At 38.2% G+C, this 21,628-nt stretch overlaps 1 protein-coding gene across 1 annotated transcript in view; it reads left to right on the forward strand.

Annotated features, from left to right (window-relative positions):
* Positions 1 to 21,628, forward strand: part of LOC140163025 (shootin-1-like) — a 136,447-nt gene that overhangs the window by 82,809 nt on the left and 32,010 nt on the right. The window contains exons 4-8 of the mRNA XM_072186364.1: positions 7,157 to 7,337; positions 7,999 to 8,117; positions 19,644 to 19,725; positions 20,762 to 20,856; positions 21,250 to 21,408. Of these exons, the coding sequence (XP_072042465.1) occupies positions 7,157 to 7,337; positions 7,999 to 8,117; positions 19,644 to 19,725; positions 20,762 to 20,856; positions 21,250 to 21,408 (636 nt within the window). The remainder of the gene's footprint in view (positions 1 to 7,156; positions 7,338 to 7,998; positions 8,118 to 19,643; positions 19,726 to 20,761; positions 20,857 to 21,249; positions 21,409 to 21,628) is intronic.

The raw sequence follows: 21,628 nt of genomic DNA on the forward strand, positions 1-21,628 counted from the left end.
ACCTCCCCAAAAAGTCATACAACCTCCCACAGTGTCATCGCCCCGATATCTTCATGGCAGAAATCTCCATGGTAGGTTGAATCCTCCGCCACGCATGGCCCCGGGGCATGGCCATTTTGTTCCTACCTGTTTAATAGTTTTGAGACCCATATTTATGGGCCGAAGAACATCAGACTAAGGCTACTGACCTCGCTGTGTGTGAGCATAGATTATCAAAAATCTATGGTGTGAGTTAGCATGGTACGCCATAGGTCACTGCTTTTAGACTACCTCCACGATTGACCTATACACTGCGCTATATAATTCGGCACATATAAAATCAGAATTTTTGTCAGTATTTGAGTTCAAGACGCAAGCTTCTTCCTCAAGACGCTAGCTAACGACTATCATATCTGTTCAACATGTATATATTCAAGTGCAAGGAACCACATCTGGCTTCTTTATACAAAATCATTTACGGGAGATATTCATCGTGCATAGCACATTCACATGTATCGATCCCGGGTATTTATTTTAGTATCTCTGCTGTACCAAGTAATTATTAGCCAGGCGATGTCGGTGCGGTGTGCCCCCCACACACACATGCCTATAAAACCTTGTCAATTTCATACATAATTCCAAATCCACACATGCCTATAAAAAGAAAAATTATATTAAACAAGCAGTGAATTGACTTGATAATAATTATGTATGATCAAAAATCTCATTATATTGGTAAATTTCATATGAGTAACACAGCAACTGTTAATAACTACATCATTATTGTGTTTTAATGGTCTATTGCTAATATACTGGTGTATAATCCAGTCATCGGGTGACTTCACATTAGAAATGTGACCCACATTAAAACGCATTCCTGGGATGCGCTTCAATGTGATCCTTGCACACTGCATTGCGCCATGAGCGCCCTACACAGACATTGCGCACTTACAAGAAGTACGCTCACTACGTTATCATTTCCTGGATGTGGATTCAAGTGCTGTGTAGACACTTAATGCGCTTCGAGATCGCATTGAAACGGTTTAATGCGGATTTTACTCTCATATGAAGTCACCCATTATTACATGCAGAGGAATTTATAAATATTTGATTAATGCATCAATGGCAATGAGCAATTCCAGTTGAAATTCATACACCCCCTATCATAGACATTACCTTACTATCCCACATAGGGGATGTAGATTTCAAATGGAGTCACCCATTCAGGTAACCCCATTTGAAATTCATACTCCCTGTGCAGAAGAATAAGTTCATGTCTTCCATAGGGCCCGGGGGGATCACTCGCATACCAAAGTGGTATGCATGCTCGTCCCAGCACCTCAAAAATGGACCCTAAATGGCGTAATCAGTGTGGAAAGATTTCACCCCTTACTGTAAATCTTACCCCTAAAATATGGCATAATTCGTCAGAAGAAGCTAAAATGGACCCCTAAATGGCGTAAATTCTAAAACAAACCCACCGAAGTTGAAAAAATATACCCTAAACGTCAAAACTTTACCTAAAAAGGCCAAAAATCAACCCTTTTTCGACGGTTTTTTGGGACAAGCATGCGTACCACTTTGGTATCATGAGTGACCCCGGCCATAGGGGGTGTATGGATTTCAAGTGGAATAGCCCATAATGTGATTTTAAAAAGCAATAACAATAAACAACATCCAGGTTTTGAAAAGACTAAGTAGCAATAAACATAGTATAATATCCATGTTTATATGATGGGAAAAAAGAAAAGAAAATGTCAGTACTGATGTGTAGCCTGCAGTAAAATGTGAAGATTGATTATTTGCAGTGGAAAATTATGTCAGGAATACATCTTCAGTTCACAAAAGGCATATTTTTTCTTTCCTGAATAGGGAAGTTTTGCCAAATGGCAAAAGGTATTCATCTCACAATACCCTTGATTGGTCAATTATATGATATAGGGGCCTAATTAATCTGAGTAACCAATCAAAATAGAGCTCTTATGTATATTTTTACTTTCATGCCTATGTATTTTCCATTTAGGGGTGGCTTCAAAACCCAAAAGACATGTGCCCTGGCATAGCTGGTGGTTATGTTTTGTAGAACAATTGGAAACCAGAAACATTTGCTTGTTCTGCCAGGGTGCCAGCAATCGACTGGGTGGTTGGCCCGGGTGGTTGCATTTTGAAGCCATCTTACTATAAATAGGGGAATGTTGTATGTATCTATCTATCTATGTATCTATCTATCTATGTATGCCTATAAAGGCTCCGTCAGTTTCGATCCAAATGTCGCCAAATTCATACAGGAGATCGAGGAATATACGGGAACGTGTTTAAACTTTATTTGGTTGAAAACGGTCAAGAATTGGCTCCAAAAACAGTGAAAATATGGGTAAAAACGGGGTTTTTGTTATGAAAATCGGTTGTCGGCCTCACGCGTCACTGCAGCTGGCGGCAGCGCGTCGGCCAGTAGTGCGTAACGCCAAGCACTACGCCAATGGGCGCAGAACGCGCAGAGCCACAGAGCCACACGACTGCGAGCCAGAGACCAGTGGACATGATAATACGGAAAGAAGGAAAAATAAAGGACAAAAAGGTACATATGGACGGGTCACAGGATTATGATAACGGGTGAACACGTAATAAATACGGGAAAAGATGTTTGTTGTATAAACAACATGAAGCGGTACTATAAAGAAAAATAAATAAATAACATGGAAATAAATAAATAAATAGGTTAAAAAAATAAATAACATGGAAACGGAAAATCACAAGCTAAGCAAAAGAAACTAAAAAAGAAAGTGTAAGAAGAGACAGGTTTAGAAAAATAAAATGTACCTTTTCAATGATTCTACCTGTTCAGTAATTATTCCTGTTATGGTGAACGCTCCCATCTAGCGGGGACCCGCGCGAAGCGCGGGTATCCCGCTAGTCCCTATAATTAGTTGATAGGTTACTGGTATTTTGCATTTTTGTCAAAAAATGTTAACAGTAATTAAGATATTGAGATATTTTTGTTCATCATTTAGATTAATTTTCTTTTCTTTATCAAAAAAAAGGCCTTCAAAATGTGTGACAATTGTCTTATTTGGGCTGCTAAAATTTACTAGCATGCAGGGATGCCTGATTTTAAAATTAATAGTGTTAGAAAATAACGAAAACTGTCTGTGATGACTCTGAGGAGATTTGGGGTCATTTGTTCTGTTTTTGAATGCGTCACATAGATTCTGTGCATTTATAGTTCTGCTCATCTGAGCTTTGATTCTATTGAAGGTCAATAACCCTTCTTTTGACAACCATGACAGTTGGTGTCACACAAACTTTGCACAGATAATATTAAAGGTGCTTCTGTTTGAATGGAATATTGGAAAATTTCAATTTCATATGAAAGCAAATACCGTATTTGTTCCAATAATCGCCCAGGGTGTTTAACTAAATCATTTTGGGTGGGCACTTATTTTTTACATTGTTTATACCAACAAGATGTAAAAAAGCCCAAATATTCATCTATATCATCATGTCATTTGTTTCAGACAGAGAAGATGAGAAGTCTGGTTTCAGCCCATGATTCATATTTGCATGGGCAGTTAATAAACTAATCAGTTTGCTTGTTGTAAAGGTGGGCTGGGTGGGCACTTATAGGGACATGGGCGGTTAATTGAATGAATACGGTACTTAAATTTGATTGAGATTGAAGATTGATTTAATAATATTGAAGGTGTCAGATTAAATTGACATGCCAGTTATTTTAATATATCAACCTCTTGAAGTTTTAGTTTTTTAATTTAAAATTATATATTTATTTATCCCCTAAATTTTTATATAATTCTGACTGGTATTTTACATCTTTGATGTGAAAGACGACTTTCAATTTGTTTAAATTTTTTTTTTTTACATCTTCAACATTTTATACAGAAAGCAAAATCCTTAAAGTTTTGAGTAAAGAAATTACAAAATTGTTATTCATTAATTACATCTTTCAAAAGGCAATGTATTAATACATTTGAATTTGTAAAATTCTTTTTCAATATCCTTAAATAAACCATTTTTTTCAGGCCAAGAAAATGTCAGGGCAATTGTGTCTAAACAAAAACATGGAAATGCTGCAGGTGTGAAATCTACAGTCACACATACATGTGTGTCATGTCATTGTAAAAGGGATATATCTACCATAGCTGCATTTTGTTGGAAGGGAGAAGTAGAGGGACATTTGCAAAAAGCCTTATCTTTGCTAGTTCCCTTTTATTGGGAGGGGTCGGGAAGGTACTCAAGTAAAATAGGCATAAATATACCGTACTGAGAAGAGGAAATACTTTTTGTAATGTTTTTGTTCACACCATCTGAACAAAACATATCTTGGGCATCAAGTTAAATTTGACTGAGGTCTGGGGTAATGGACTATGAGCTTTCTTCTGAGAACAAAATCTAATGTGTTTGTTTTTTTTGGTGTTTTTTTTGATGAAGAAAAATGGAGGATGAGACTGTTGATAATATCAGTGGCATGTGCATGTGTTGCATCATATAGGGGCAAGGGGGGGGCATGACAATTCAGAAAATCACGTATCATGGTTGGTGCCCACAATAGGATGACTCATGCTATGCCACTGGATCACGTAGGGCCCCTGTTTCACAGGGCATGGTGTTGCAGCGGTCTTAAGACTTCAGATTCATTACCTTACCTTGATGTTGGTATGCTTTATGCCAATTTTTGAGCTATTTTGAATACCACGAAGCAGCTATTGGTTTAAATGATTGCATCGTATTCTCATGGCAATATGTGTGATTGCCAGTGGCCCATTTCTGATCAGAAGAAACACAACCATAACAGAGCAAAATGATCGAGAGCTCGACAACGATGAGTCATATGCTGTTTTTAACCCTCGTTGAACTAATAGCACATACACAAGGGGCGCCCTGACACAATTTCAAATGTGAGAATATCAAATATGCAATCATGTCTGTTTAGAAATGGTTGGGGAAGTACAATCATGCCCAGTATAGATCAGTCTTGTCAGTGACGTAGCCAGGATTTTAGTGTGAGGAGGCAAAGCCAAATTTTCATCCCCGTTTAATGGGCAAGGCCAGATTTTTGTCTCCATTTATGGGATAAAGCCAGATTTTTATCCCTGTTTGTCAATTTTTTGTCACATTTTTCAGTCAATTTAAGGACATTTTGCTCTTTAATTTAACCATTCCCATTTTGTCCCTGAAAATTGTCTGTGGGGGCACTCACAATATTTCAAAATGTATATATCGGGATCATTTTTGTTTTGGAAAATTAGTACAAATATTTATGGACCTGACCTGTGCCGTTTGATTGATCTATCATGTACAGTGCATTAAACACTTCCATGATTGTATAGTAATAATTACAAAGACCAAAATTGTATATATTTTACAAAATGCGTAAATATGATTGCATGTACAATGGAAAATGCATGCAACTGATCCTGGGTGTGATGGTTGTTTTAGATATAAGCTGATTAGAGTACTCCTGACTTGGTGTACATGTAGGCCACCAATACAAATCACCCATGTTTGGCTTTTCTTTTTTCTTATATTTAAAACAGTTTATCATCAAAATAAAAGCACACTTTTGCCTATGCTGGTGTGTCACTCATTATGCTCATTGGGAGATTCCAGCCCGGGGATTCCAGTTGGAATCCAGAAGACATGTCCTTAATCTTCTACACAGGGGGTATGAATTCAAATGGAGATATCTAAAAGGGCGACTCCATTCTAAATCTACACCCCCTGTGTGGGAAACCAAGTCTTTCATAGGGGATGTATGGATTTTAACTTAAATAATCATATTCCTACATCATTCACATTTTCATATAGGCAGCGCAGATTTGTATTCCAGCCAAATTATATGGTAGGCGTACACCTCAAGACAGACACTCTTGCTCCCCAAAAAATTATGTCAGGCCATTTCTCACGCTTGGAACATTTCATGAGTTCATGCTCCATTTTCTTTGAAGCAGACTCATCGTCATATCGGGCTATTCCAGTTGAAATCCATACAACCCCTATAAAAGACATGACCTGAATCTTCTACACAAGGAATGTGAATTTCAAATCGGGTTACCTCAATGGGTGACTCCATTTGAAATCTATACTCCCTATGTGGGAGGATAAGGGAACGTCTTCCACAGGGGGTGTATGGATATTACCTGGAATAGTCCATATATCTCATCGTCTCCATACTGAGGCAATTCTCGTTAGGGTCTGTCACTAATGTTTGTGTTGATGTGTTCGTTTATTAGAATCGCTGAATAACACAGAGTGTTATATTTGCTTTTAATAGACACAGGGGAGAAGGAATATTAAAAAAGGATGGATGACTGTAGTTTATCAGCTGTTATTTCATGTAAATAGGTTAATGAGTTTTATTTACTGTTTTGCGTGTGTTGTTTCTTCGCTTTTCATTTTCTGCCGGTAATTAAACAATTTGTTAAGTTGAGCATTCAACAAAAGTTAAACAGTGTTGTAGAATAGCTTAAAAATTTGACATAAACTGTTGAATATGTAAGCAGTGCGCTCAGTGAATGATCGAGTGAGAAACATCGGAGTTAGAGAAAAAAATTATGGGAAAAAGGACATATTTTGATTTTGGCTCCCCTGCAGTTGTCGACTTTCCAGTGATTGACATGAAAGATCATGTTGCAGGGGGGCATGGAGGAAAATTCTCCCCAGCAGAACTCTTCCCCCCCCCCCCAGTTGCCCCCAATAAAACCTCAAACATTTTTGCAGCTATTTTGTGAAAAAAATTTGTTGACTTTTCCCCTGAAATTTACCTCCCATTTCCCCCCCCCCCCAAAAAAAAATTCCTGGCACCGCCACTGGCTGGTTGGCACAAGTGTGACAGGGTGATCATGTTTGGACAGGGCATGTGGACTGTTCCAGTTAAAATCCTATGGAATACATGACACAGGGAGTGTGCATTTCAAACTGAATGGGTGACTCCATTTGAAATCTACCCCCCCCCCCTGTTTGGGAGATTAAGGTCATGTCTTCCATAGGGGTGTATGGATTTCAACTGGAATATCCCATACTGAATTAATAGGACTTTTTGGTGGAACCAATCTTTTCTATCTACACCAAGATGAATATTCACAAAAGGTCAACCCCATGAAATTAAAATGGATGTATCTAAATCAAATTTTCTTTTCTTTTTTCATATTTTTTACTACAGATGGTGAAAGAGAACCGAGATATAAAACGTAAAAGTACTGCCTTCCTTGCCAGATCAGCCAATCCAGACTTCGCCAGACAGTACCAACTGGCACTAGAAGAGGAGGAGGATGAATTATCATCAGGCGGAGAGGGGTCAGCTGACTCACAAGAAATATCAGAACTCAGGACACAATGTGATGGTGAGTAGGCTATCCCCAGGGTGGGGTGTACTTCCCCTGGGGTGGGGTGCACTTCCCCTGGGGTGGGGATAGGGATGGGGCTAGAAGAGGACGATGAATTATCATCACATGGAGAGGGGTCAGCTGACTCAAAAGAAATATCAGAACTCAGGACATAATTTGATGGTGAGTAGGCTATCCCCAGGGTGGGGCACTTCCCCTGGGGTGAGGATAGGGATGAGGCATGACAATATCAGGACTATTCCAGTTGAAATCCAACACTGCTTATGAAAGACATGACTTTAATCTCCCACACAAGGGGTGTAGATTTCAAATGGAATTGCCCATTTTGGTAACCTCATCTAAATTCCTTGTGTGGCAGATTAAGGTCATGTCTTTCACAGGGGGTGTAATGATTTCAACTGGAATAGACTAATGTGCACTTGTAAGTTCAGTGGTATGCTTTTAAATTTCAAACGACTCTATTTGAAGTCTACATTCCCTGTGCGGAATATTTAAGTCATGTCTTCCAGTGGGGTGTATGGATTTTAACTGGAATGTTATCAACCCCAAATGACCTCAACATAAAGTGTTCACACTTGTTATTCTGATAATCTCATCATTGTTTTTTTTTTATTTATTATTATTTTTATTGTTTGTTTTTTTAAATATTTTTTTATAGATTTAAGAGAGCAGCTAATAGCGACCAAACGAGATTTGGCGATAGTAGCTGAGGAGAGGGATGAGGCCAGGGCAGATATAGAGAGTGCACACCAACAACAACAAATACTAGCTGAACAGGTAATTAAATGGTGACCTCATGACCTGAGGTCATAGGTCGTAATTAAGTTCATACTTTCAGGAAGAGTGATCAAGGAGATAGATGAGGCTAGGGCAGAACAGGCAAATGAATGTTGACCTCATGACCTGAGGTCATAGGTCGCAATTAAGTCCATACTTTCAGGAAGAGTGATCAAGATTTGTCAGAATTGTTTGTTCTTAAGGGGGTACTACACCCCTCGATAAATTTGTGTCTATTTTTGCATTTTTCTCAAAAACTAATAACACAGTGGTAACAAAGGTTATCTATATTATAGGGGCAAGGAATCCAATTACTACACTGGAATTTCAGTGACCCAAGACAAGCGGTCATATGGAAAACTTTTGCCCTGATTTGTGCATTAGCTATTTGTTTGCAACACTCAGTGTGTGTGTGACCTTTTTGTACACGACGACCTAATTGCACGGCTCATGAGCACTGCTCAGATAAGTGGACCATTCCACTTTACCAAATTGATCCTAAACATTAGCGTACCAGAGTGAGTTAGGCCTATAGCAGGAAGTATAGCGTCGACAAACACATCCCCGTATCGTAAAGTGTTGTGGCCCGAATCGCGGGTCAAATAATCGAAAAGTTGCCCAATTTTTCTCTTTACCATTGGTTTCTATGGGACAGGAAACTATCGGAAGTCGCGGGAGACAATGTTGAAAAGTCGTCCAAATTTTTTCTTAACCATTGGTTTCTATGGGACAGGAAATTGTGAAAAGTCGCGGGGAAAATCTTCAAAAGTCGCCCAATTGGGCTACCAAATCGCGGGTTTGGCAACCCTGGAGACACGGTCCTCGTGATTGGACAAGTTTTGCCCACCTCTTCCCATGAACCAATCACGAAGTGTGTTATATCACTGGAAAGAGAATATTATGCAGATTTTGATTCCGTCCGACGACCTCACATTTGACAGATAGTTTAATTTTACTGATGAATTTAGCGCTGGCAACCTGCAGAAAATCGTCAAAAACAGGCACTGTCCTCATTGAAGCTTGAAAAAAATGACCAAACGAAATCAAAATTGCCCACCGGTTCCCGTCATTGGATATAATCGAATTTAGGCTTATTTGAAAGAAGGAGTGTTATATTTTATGAAACCGTCCGACGATTATAAGAAAGTTTATTTTAAAAGCCATCAACAGCAAAAGTTTTGTCAAAAACGAAAAATGCTCCGACGGAATCCCGTGCTTAATGAACCAATTAGACCTGTGTTGAGCAGATGCACGCAAGTTTTGCATATGTTGTTATTTATGATCAGAAATAAGGTACCGCTAGGATGTACCTCATTTCCTATCATATATACCGAACCGCTTGTCTTGAGTCACTGAAATTTCAGTGTAGTAATTGGATCCCTTGCCCCAATAAGATACATAACTTTTGTTACCAGTGTGTAATTATTTTTTGAGAAAAATGCAAAAATAGTCACAAATTTACTACATGGGTGTAGTACCCCTTAAAAAGAAAAATCCAGAGTTCATTACCGAGTATTAAATTGGTGCACCTACCAAACAGATTATTTTCCCCATGTGCCTGGCAAACTTTGATTTAGTGTTTAGCCTAAGTGACGACATGCACATGTTTAATGCTAAAAATCTTAAAACAGGCCCTACGAAGGGGCCCATTCGGAATTTGCGAGCTCCTAGTGAGCAAAAAAATTAATCATGTTAATTACGAGTTTTTTGTCAAAAAAGGTCCTATCACTACAAATTTTGGAAAGAAAGTCCACTTTTCACAAAATTACCCCCCTGAAAAAATATCCACTTTTTAAAATCTTTATTCCCCCAAAAGAAATTCCTGTGGAAGGGCCTGGCTTGACACATTGATGATACTGACTGCACTAGAAAGAAAAGCTGTATGATCAGGCCCGTACGCAGGGGGGGTGCGGGTGGTGCAACGCACCCCCCAAATTTGGAAAAGTATACAAAAAGCCCAAAAATTTCAGAATTTGCGAGCGTAGCAATTCAAAAAATCAGGGTTTTTACGCTTTTTTGGACAAAAAGGTCCAAATTTTAGGAAGAAAGTCCACTTTTTCAAAATCAGCACCCCCCCAAATGAAATCCTGCGTACGGGCCTGTGTATGATATAGCCTCTTTTGAATAAAATGAAACAATAGTTCACTGTAAGATTAGTTTTTCAAGGTGACATTATGGGCAAAGGGTACTTATGTACTGAATAAAGGGGTACTAATACCGAGTCTTAGGGCAACAGACACCAGGGTCTTTGACCCTGTTCATATTACCAAATTTCTTCATTCGACGAAGATAAGTTAATCTTGATTAACTAATTAAGCATCGTGATACACATTACGCTGAGCGAAGACCGAGCGAAGACATTGCACTGTACACATTTCATGAAAATTAACTAAGCTGAATGAAGCTATTAACGCCCGGCTGTTATTTAAAGCCTGCGAAGGTCACTTGTCACATGATCAATTTCCTTCGTCGAACGAAGCGAGCGTACACATTACATAATTAGCTTCGTCGAGCGAAGTATTCCTTCGTCGAAACAACCTTTTTAGCTTCGCGTTGAGCGAAGCAATTTTAATCTTCGTCGAAGGAAGAAAATTATGTATACATTAGGAAAAAAGCGATTTTTAATCTTCGTTCGAGGTTAGTCGAAAGAAGAAAATTTCCTAATGTGAACAGGGTCTTTGGTAGCCTTCCTGAATTGTGAGTGTGTGACTGCTTTTGGTGCATGCTTTTTTGCATGTAATTTCACCATTGCTTTGCTCATAATCTTGTTTTCTAGATTGTACCAGATCCACATAATGACACATCTGAGGCTGGGCCTATGCAGGATGCTATACTAGAAGTATTACCTTACTGCTAGCAATAATTATCTATCCTGGGGGAGGGTGATCACATGATGGAATCATCTTTGTGTCATTCATATTGGCCATGTCAAGAATGGCCTCCCCTCCCTTTGGCAGATCAAACTAAGCTACAGTACATTTAAATGGGTATGAAAGTAGTGAAAATTGTCCACTCAACTTGCCCTCCCCCTGCCCTCTCCCCCTCCCTCCCTTCCCCACCCACCCTGACATGTCATACATACTTCAGGCTGGTCACATAGCAGAAACAAAAATGGGTAGGTTCCCCACAGCTGATTCAATGAAGCTAATCTACCCCACCCTTGACCCCCCTTTGCCCTTGTAAACACCCTACCCTAGGATAGGTATTTATTGCAATATCCCTAGCTGTATTTTAACACTCAAGGGAGCACATAACATCATAAGGAACCAGTTGCAGACTAAATATTTTTTATTGATAATGATATCGGCATTATTCGCCCATGGCACGGTCCTGCCATCGAGCCTCAAACTGGCGGCATATATGAATGGGAATTGAACCAGTTGTATATCATTGTGTAAAGTTACGCAATTCTTTCTTTCATGTCTATCACCCAGGGGGTTTCTTGGTAGGAATGAGGGTATGGGGATGTGCGGCAGATTCAGGTACATTTTGGCCATTTAATTTAGGCTTGGGATGCATTTTTTCAGCCATTTTGGTATTGAGCGTGGTGAAGTTGGCTCAAGATTAGAGATTAGACATTCACAATTGAATAATTCAATACATTGAATATAAAGTTTTTGAAATTCCTTTATTTTGATGAATTTGGACCTAAAACAACTCTTATGTATAGTTCAAGTCTTCTACAGTTTTTTTTTTTTTTTTTGGACATCCGAAAATTTTGGCCAAAATATTCAAAATTTTGGATCTTAGTTATCTGGCCAAATTTCGACCTAAAAACAACTCCTATGTATAGATTTTTTAGAACACTTGACCGATACATTTTTAGGTCGAAATTCACCCATACAACGAAGTTCAAAAATTTTGAAATGTTTGACTACAATTTTTTAATGTCCAAAAATGGTGTCAAAATACTCTAGAACACTTGACCGATACATAAAAGTGGTTATTAGGTCGAAATTCGCCCAACTAATGAAGTTGAAAAATTTTGAAATTTTTGGGCCAAAATTTTTGAAAGTTCAAAAGCGGTCTCAAGACACTCCAGTACCCTTGATCGATACAGAAAAACGATTAATATTAAGTGTAATATTCAACGTAATAACGAATGTCTAATCTCTAATCTCGAGCCAACTTCACCGTGCCTGGTATTGATGGTCCTCAATTTCATGAAAATTTGGTTTAAGAAAGGGTGTTTTTTTCAAAAGAACATTTTCCAAAAATTGGTATAATTTTAAAGGGGGCAACTTTGGGAATACCAGCTTCATATCCCCATCCAAACCAAAGTTGAGAAGTCTCCCTGGTCCTATCACTACAAATTTTGGGAAGAAAGTCCACTTTTCACAAAATTACCCCCCTGAAAAAATATCCACTTTTTAAAATCTTTATTCCCCCAAAAGAAATTCCTGTGGAAGGGCCTGGCTTGACACATTGATGATACTGACTGCACTAGAAAGAAAAGCTGTATGATCAGGCCCGTGCGCATTTAGGGGGTGCGGGTGGTGCAACGCACCCCCCAAATTTGGAAAAGTATACAAAAGTCCAAAATTTCAGAATTTGCGAAATAGCAATTCAAAAAATCAGGGTTTTTACGCTTTTTTGGACAAAAAGGTCCAAATTTTAGGAAGAAAGTCCACTTTTTCAAAATCAGCACCCCACCAAATGAAATCCTGCGTACGGGCCTGTGTATGATATAGCCTCTTTTGAATAAAATGAAACAATAGTTCACTGTAAGATTAGTTTTTCAAGGTGACATTATGGGCAAAGGGTACTTATGTACTGAATAAAGGGGTACTAATACCGAGTCTTAGGGCAACAGACACCAGGGTCTTTGACCCTGTTCATATTACCAAATTTCTTCATTCGACGAAGATAAGTTAATCTTGATTAACTAATTAAGCATGCGTACACATTACGCTGAACGAAGACCGAACGAAGACATTGCACTGTACACATTTCATGAAAATTAACAAAGCTCGAATGAAGCTATTAACGCCCGGCTGTTATTTAAAGCCTGCGAAGGTCACTTGTCACATGATCAATTTCCTTCGTCGAACGAAGCGAGCGTACACATTACATAATTAGCTTCGTCGAACGAAGTATTCCTTCGTCGAAACAACCTTTTTAGCCGTTGAGCGAAGCAATTTTAATCTTCGTCGAAGGAAGAAAATTGCGTACACATTAGGAAAAAACGATTTTTAATCTTCGTTCGAGGTTCGTCGAAAGAAGAAAATTTCCTAATGTGAACAGGGTCTTTGGTAGCCTTCCTGAATTGTGAGTGTGTGACTGCTTTTGGTGCATGCTTTTTTGCATGTAATTTCACCATTGCTTTGCTCATAATCTTGTTTTCTAGATTGTACCAGATCCACATAATGACACATCTGAGGCTGGGCCTATGCAGGATGCTATACTAGAAGTATTACCTTACTGCTAGCAATAATTATCTATCCTGGGGAGGTGATCACATGATGGAATCATCTTTGTGTCATTCATATTGGCCATGTCAAGAATGGCCTCCCCTCCCTTTGGCAGATCAAACTAAGCTACAGTACATTTAAATGGGTATGAAAGTAGTGAAAATTGTCCACTCAACTTGCCCTCCCCTGCCCTCTCCCCTCCCTCCTTCCCCACCCACCCTGACATGTCATACATACTTCAGGCTGGTCACATAGCAGAAACAAAAATGGGTAGGTTCCCCACAGCTGATTCAATGAAGCTAATCTACCCCACCCTTGACCCCCCCCCCTTTGCCCTTGTAAACACCCTACCCTAGGATAGGTATTTATTGCAATATCCCTAGCTGTATTTTAACACTCAAGGGAGCACATAACATCATAAGGAACCAGTTGCAGACTAAATATTTTTTTATTGATAATGATATCGGCATTATTCGCCCATGGCACGGTCCTGCCATCGAGCCTCAAACTGGCGGCATATATGAATGGGAATTGAACCAGTTGTATATCATTGTGTAATGTTACTCAATTCTTTCTTTCATGTCTATCACCCAGGGGTTTCTTGGTAGGAATGAGGGTATGGGGATGTGCGGCAGATTCAGGTACATTTTTGGCCATTTAATTTAGGCTTGGGATGCATTTTTTCAGCCATTTTGGTATTGAGCGTGGTGAAGTTGGCTCAAGATTAGAGATTAGACATTCACAATTGAATAATTCAATACATTGAATATAAAGTTTTTGAAATTCCTTTATTTTGATGAATTTGGACCTAAAACAACTCTTATGTATAGTTCAAGTCTTCTACAGTTTTTTGACACTATTTTTGGACATCCGAAAATTTTGGCCAAAATATTCAAAATTTTGGATCTTAGTTATCTGGCCAAATTTCGACCTAAAAACAACTCCTATGTATAGATTTTTTAGAACACTTGACCGATACATTTTTAGGTCGAAATTCACCCATACAACGAAGTTCAAAAATTTTGAAATGTTTGACTACAATTTTTTAATGTCCAAAAATGGTGTCAAAATACTCTAGAACACTTGACCGATACATAAAAGTGGTTATTAGGTCGAAATTCGCCCAACTAATGAAGTTCAAAAATTTTGAAATTTTTGGGCCAAAATTTTTGAAAGTTCAAAAGCGGTCTCAAGACACTCCAGTACCCTTGATCGATACAGAAAAACGATTAATATTAAGTGTAATATTCAACGTAATAACGAATGTCTAATCTCTAATCTCGAGCCAACTTCACCGTGCCTGGTATTGATGGTCCTCAATTTCATGAAAATTTGGTTTAAGAAAGGGTGTTTTTTTCAAAAGAACATTTTCCAAAAATTGGTATAATTTTAAAGGGGGCAACTTTGGGAATCCCAGCTTCATATCCCCATCCAAACCAAAGTTGAGAAGTCTCCCTGGGTCTATCATTGGTTAAAGGCTCTCCTTGCATATGGCAGAACCGTGCAGTTGGTGAATTGCACATAATTTGCAGCTGTAGTATGTTCCCTCAATTTCTTGTACAACTTGCCCTAGAAGAATTGCACTTGTTCACATTTTGAGAGTGCGCACAGCATAAACACAGAAGTGGGCTTCTGATTGGCTGATTCAATCATCTGACATTCATAACAACAAACTGATATTTTGCTTGGCTCATTACGTGTCTCGCATTAAAGGAAAAGACAGACTTACTTCTCTTGAAGTTAGTGTAGTGACATCAAAATGTCGAATTGCTTTACGCATCTAGCATCCACATGCAGGAAACAATTATTTTTCATTTTTGAGCAAAAGCCAAAAGTTGCAATTATAGTGGAAAATAAATGTGCTTAAATTCAAATTTGTAACATCTATGCGTACAAAGCTATGAAAATCAAGGCAAACCTATCCGTGACCTGTTCCCACAAAATGAGCGTAAAGTCGCAAGTTTGTGGTTTCTAGACCTTCTAATTGTTGAGTTGCTGTTCTTTGTTTAGACACCTGTATAATCAGTGGTATGTCCTGGTATCAATGGTATTTTGTCCCCATTCACAAAGGACATACCACTGACTATACAGGTGTCTTCAAACAAAGAAGAACAACTCAAATTAATACTCAACAGTTAGAAAGTCTTGAAACTACCAACTTGCGACTTAACTTTGTGGGAGCAGGTCACATTTCTTCTTGGGCTCTTATAACTAATGAGCTATTCCATCTGAAATCCATACTCCCTCTATGCAAGACATGACTGTAATCTAGGGTAGGGATTTTACCCAACATCACAAGCCATACATGTTTAGGGTCCCAATTTCAGGCTGCTTGGCTAAAATTGTAGGCTATTGGCACCATTGACCTACAAGTCACCATTTAGGGTAGTTTTATTTCGATGATATGATTGTCATTCCACCCAGAATTTCACACACAGATCAACAACAAAATTTAATCCAAAATAGTGATAGTGGTCAGTGATTTAGATATATTCCATATTACCTAGTCCTGCTGAGTTCATATAGGAGTATACTATTCTGGTATAAGGTGCACGTTTTGCAGGGCACACATATAGACCTATATAGCTTAAATCGAACAAGGTAATTTCATAATACCAGGTTACATAAGTGGGCACTATCGATCTAATTCTGCACATTATGACACTCCATTGAATGCAATGTGACCTCAAGAAGTAAAGTTACAAGCATTTGGTTATTCGGTCATGTAATTTTACATGAAATTAGGGTGAGGGTTAAGGTTAGGGTTAGTTTAGGATTAGGGTTAGGATTAGGGTTAGGGTTAGGATTAGGGCTATGATTAGGGTTAGAGTAAGGATTAGCTTACACGAAATAATTACATGAAGGATCGACCAAGTATTTGATTAGACGAATGTTCAGTTATAAAATTGACAAACTGACCTATACAGGGTGTCCCAGAAAAAATTACCGTGCGAATGAATTTGGACGTAAATCGAGAAATAGACATCTGAATCCAAAAATCTAAACATCAGCGCAAAGCCCATCTTATTCTGCATCTTATACGCCAATTTTACTGGAATCGGTTGACTGATCGCGATGAAATGATTGATTACATAACACACGCGTGAATTCACTTCGTTCCAAGTTTGAAAGAAAGATCATTCAACACAATGCGCACTAGTTAACTGTCAATGGGCTTCATACTTTGTTCTGTGAAATCCTTTTCGTTCTTTTTAAACAATCTGTTTCTTGCAAAACATTTAATTAGGTTTTGTTCAAATTTGAAAACCTGCACGATATTGAAAATGAAAGCTTGCATGTAAGATGATGCTCGGTACTTGTAAATATATTTTTTCGTTAATGTTGATATAAATGCTGCAATTATTGCATAATGAATTCCAGATGGCTTAAAAAAATTCTCAATATTTCCAAGAAATTGTAATGCAAAGTTTAAATATTTTAAAACTTCAACATTAATGTTGCACGGTATCAAAAATCACACGTAAAGCTGTAAGCACTTGAGCATTGTCATTCTTGGCTCAATTGTTCTTTGGAAAGTTAAAATATAACATATTTGTACAGCATGAATTAAAGTTGGAAAGCTTCCAATTGCAGAAATCAAAGCTTTCTCGGACAAATTGTTATTCATCTTCAGTGAAAGCATGAACATAACACCGTCGGATTATAAAATAGATAATGTGGACTAAATTTAATGAGATACACGAACTTTAGGAAGCGGCGAGCAAGTATGAAAAAAGCGCCTGTTGATCAAACTTGGAATGAACTGCATTGATGCACGCATTATGTAATCGTTCATTTATTCGCAACCAGTCAACCGAATCAAATAAAATTTTCGTATGTGATGCACAACAAAATAAGCTATGCGCTACATTTTTAATTTTTTGATTCTAATGTCCATTTCTCGACTTACGTTCAATTGAATTAGCTCGGTAATTTTTTCTGGGACACCCTGTATACGCCTGATCAGAGCATAGCTGAATACCAAATAGCTTATACCGTATACTCCTATGTGAACTCGGCCTTACACACACGTATGCGTATAACATAACATGTGCGATATTGCACATACTGTTATAACTCGAAATCAATAGTAGCAGTACCATTGCACTCATTGATTGTATGACTTGTGTCATATATGATTTAACTAACAATTGGTATAATGAAAGACAAAGATAAAAAGACTAGTTTGCGTCTGACGTCATCTGTCAATCAAACTCCGAGCACGGTTTGTTGCTGAGTTATGAGATATGAGTTGCTGAACACGGCGGTAAAACCGGGCGCCTTATTGTTAATTTTGCACCATCAAACATACAAACCATCTCAAAAGTTAGGTCTTAATAGTAGGAAACTTTAAGTAATCAAGGCACCATGTCCACAATGCCTAGAAAAGTTGCTTTTTGCCTTGAAAGAGTATCGTAATTTTAGCCATTCACTGCTATTCCTTTTCTCCGATCGGCACCAGCCAGATGAATCAACCTTCCTTATACGCGCTATTAGCCAATCAAGGATCGTAGAGAATTTGATTGACAGTGACGTCAGACGCAAACTAGTCTTTTTATCTTTGACTTTAATTATAGTAAAGGTTTCAGTTAATGATATATCTCAAATATTGCCTGCTACTTTGGTGAATGTTTGGCTAATAGTTGAAAATTTATTGGGCTATTCCAGTTGAAATTCATACACCCCTATGGAAGCCTACCTTAATCTCCCGCACAGGGGTGTAGATTTCAAATGAAGTCACACATTCAAGTAACGCTGTTTTGAAGTTAACACTCCTGTGTGGAAGATTAAGGTCATGTCTTCCATAGGGCGGGGGTGGATTTTAACTGGAATAGTCCATTGTTCAGAAATGAAGGCTATGATTGGTATGGTTTTCTAACATGTTGCAGTGATGTTTAAGGTGGAAGGCGAGGGATTGGGTGCTAAAAAGCAATATTTCATATTTTACCGAAAATGTGTTTAAAAAATGTGGAAGCAAAACTATACCCCCTATGGACCTAAAACTTTGCACAAGTCATCTTGAAACCAAGGGTTATGCTTTGAACCTACTTTGAATACACATTGAATGTATACTTTTTAAGGTCGGTCAATTCCCAAAAATCATGTGGGACATTATACATTTTGATACACTACACCCCCACTGCAGTTAGGGTGTTCTTCAAAGTAAGCCCAAACTTAAGCTTTCAATTGACACTTCAATCAACTTTCTGTGATGTTTTATTGAAGAGCTACTTTTGTTTAAATTTGTGTGATTCGGGCTATTAAATATGCAAATTAGCTAATTAGTATGCATAAAAAAGTTATTTTTTTAGTACTTTGTGATATACCTATCACTTGCCCATAGACATAGATTCCTGCCACATTTATATCAGAAAAACTGCCAATCCCTCCCCTTCTACGTTAAACTGTACAAGAATGTTAAACGGAAGAATAGTCTGCACTCTAAATATAAAGTATAAAACTTGCAACAAGCCGCACAAAGTACTAACTTTTACTTTTTTGATTCAAACATTTGTGACATGATTGGATCCAATCAGATTGATGTCAACAATATCTAGGCGCCAATCAGGAGTTAAAAAACATTAAAAATGCAATCGCTCTCTACCTGCTCTCCTTAAATCTGATATAGGAGAGTGATTTTTAGCTCTCCTAAGTTGACCATTCTCTCCTTGCAAATGCTCTAAACAGCTCTCCTTGAAGGCTCCAGAAGAGCTATTTAATGCTCTCCTTCCAATTCTGGAAATGGACATATTATAAACAGTTCATGACTTTGCTAGTCGGACTTTTATATTTCAATATCATAACTCAATTTTCAAAATGTCTCAACTCTTTTGGAGCGGATCATCAGATCATGTCACATTTTGTGAAAGCGAAGTTTGAAGAAATCCGTAATATTTCATTTTTATTTAGAAAATGGCTGCTTGATTTGGTTACATTAACATGGCAGAAGCCATCATTTCTTTCTCAGCACAGCAGATCAGTTTTCTTGCTGATGTTCTTCTAGCACTATGGTTTTGGTAGCACTATGATTGACTCAGCAGAGAATCCTAAATTCTTTGAAGTTTATAGCCCATGTCTCTGACCCAGTTTGTTTTTGTATTGATTATTTTGCCAGTTGGTGAAATTACGGAGAGAACATGAAATTACCAAAGCAGCCCTGGCTGAAAGAGAACAGACACTAGCACAGTTTAGAAGAGGTAAGTATGGATGCACACATGCACACACCCCCAAAAAACTCCCCCACCCCCCACCCCACCCCTCACAAGAGAACCAGACCAGATGCTAGCACAGTTCAGACAGTAGCGGTGCTAGGATTTTTTGTGTGGGGGGGGGGGCAACATCAATTTTGTGCAATATTGCTGTAAAAAGTGAAAATTTTCGTAATTTTGGGTTTTTACTGAGGGCAACTGGGGGGAAAGAGTTGACTGGGGGGCATTTTCATATTACAAAACCAAACTTTTGACACTGATGGACAGTTTTGTGTGTCATGGATCTTAAAAGTGATCTGTATGCCCATTGTCCTCTCTGCTGGTGGTAACACAACTCCATCTGGCGGTGGTGTGTTCTTGACCGGGGTACTCAGTACAAATGACCATACGGGGCGTGCATAATCATGGGTAGCATTTTCAGCCTTTTGGTATATCAATGACCCCTTTTTCAAAGCCTATTTTGGTATATGAATGGGTTTTTTCGGAAAATAGCCCAATTTTCCCTTAATCTAGCCAAAATTGTCAAAATTTTGGGAAAATTTGTAAAAAGTAAGACAATTTGGGTTAAATTTGGCGAAAATTTTGACTTTTGGTATATCAATGGGTCCAAATTTCTTGAAAAATTGGTATATTTATGGGTCCACTTTCAAATTCTCAGCGGCACGTCCCTACCAAAACCAAATTTGAGTACCCCCCCCCCCCCCCGGGTTCTTGAGGAGATGGTCACACACATGACTTAGATTGTAGGCCCTCTCATCTCTATTCATGACTGCTCCCAGAAGAAACAGGCAATATCTGAAAAGTGTGCTGAGGCCAATACATTCAGCAACATTGACAAATACATCGTTTAAGAAGTCTTACAAAATTTAAAAACATAACCCCTGGGCAATGTGTTATACTATACCCCTTCCGCCTTCAGAGGAAATATTCACAAATGGAAAAGGTACAAAAACATTTAATATATCCCTTCAGCAATATGCTTACATAAAACCCTGACCAAGAGTTTGAACTGTTTGTCTTTCAGTGTCAACGCTAGCTTACCAAGAACTACAAGAAGTCCAAGAAAAATATGCTGAGGAAACGGTACTCAGGGAAAAGGCAGAAGACTTTGCCGCCAAAGTAAGTATTTTGCTATTCCTTCTGAAAGTGCCCTTATATGGTAAATGGGTGCCCTTATATGGCAAAAGGGTGCCCTAATATGGTAAAAGTGTGCTCAATATAGCATTGTGCTATTCCTTTTGAAGGTGAAAATGCACACTTTGTTTAAGGCTGAGGTAACGTAATAGGCTATTCCATTTAAAATCCACACTCCCCCTGTGGAAGATTTAAGAAAAGTTTTCCACAGAGGGAGTATGTTTTTCAAATGGAATTGGCTTTGGTTCATTATTTCAAAACACATACTCTCCCTGTTTATAGTTACATGAAGAGAAACTCATAGATACTTCAACTTATAATTGTAGTCAGTTGTGTAAAGAGTAGGTTGTATAACTCCTGTAATGTTGTGTATTTCAGATGTACCAAGAGAAGCAAGCTGCTGATGCTTATAAGAGACAAAGTCTAGTCTTGTTAGATGAGGCCATCGGTGATGATGACAAACTTATAGATGCTTTAAATCAAGTCGAACAACTTACAAAACAACTAGAAGAAGAAAAACAAAGGCATAAAGTTGAGGTAAGAAACTGGTATCAATATGTGCCATGGTCTGATCCAATCAGAACAATGTTTCAGAAACCGGCAATATACCTAAAACATCTCATGTTACTGTTTCATCTTTCAGCAATAATGTGTAATTTGCATAAAGAATAGATTCCTATTTAAATGTTTCTTTTCACTGATCACATTGTTCCCTCTTAATTTCGAGCCAAACAAGCGAGGTAAAATGAAGAAAATT

This window comes from Amphiura filiformis, chromosome 10 (genome assembly GCF_039555335.1).
Source record: "Amphiura filiformis chromosome 10, Afil_fr2py, whole genome shotgun sequence".
Taxonomy (NCBI): Eukaryota; Metazoa; Echinodermata; class Ophiuroidea; order Amphilepidida; family Amphiuridae; genus Amphiura; species Amphiura filiformis.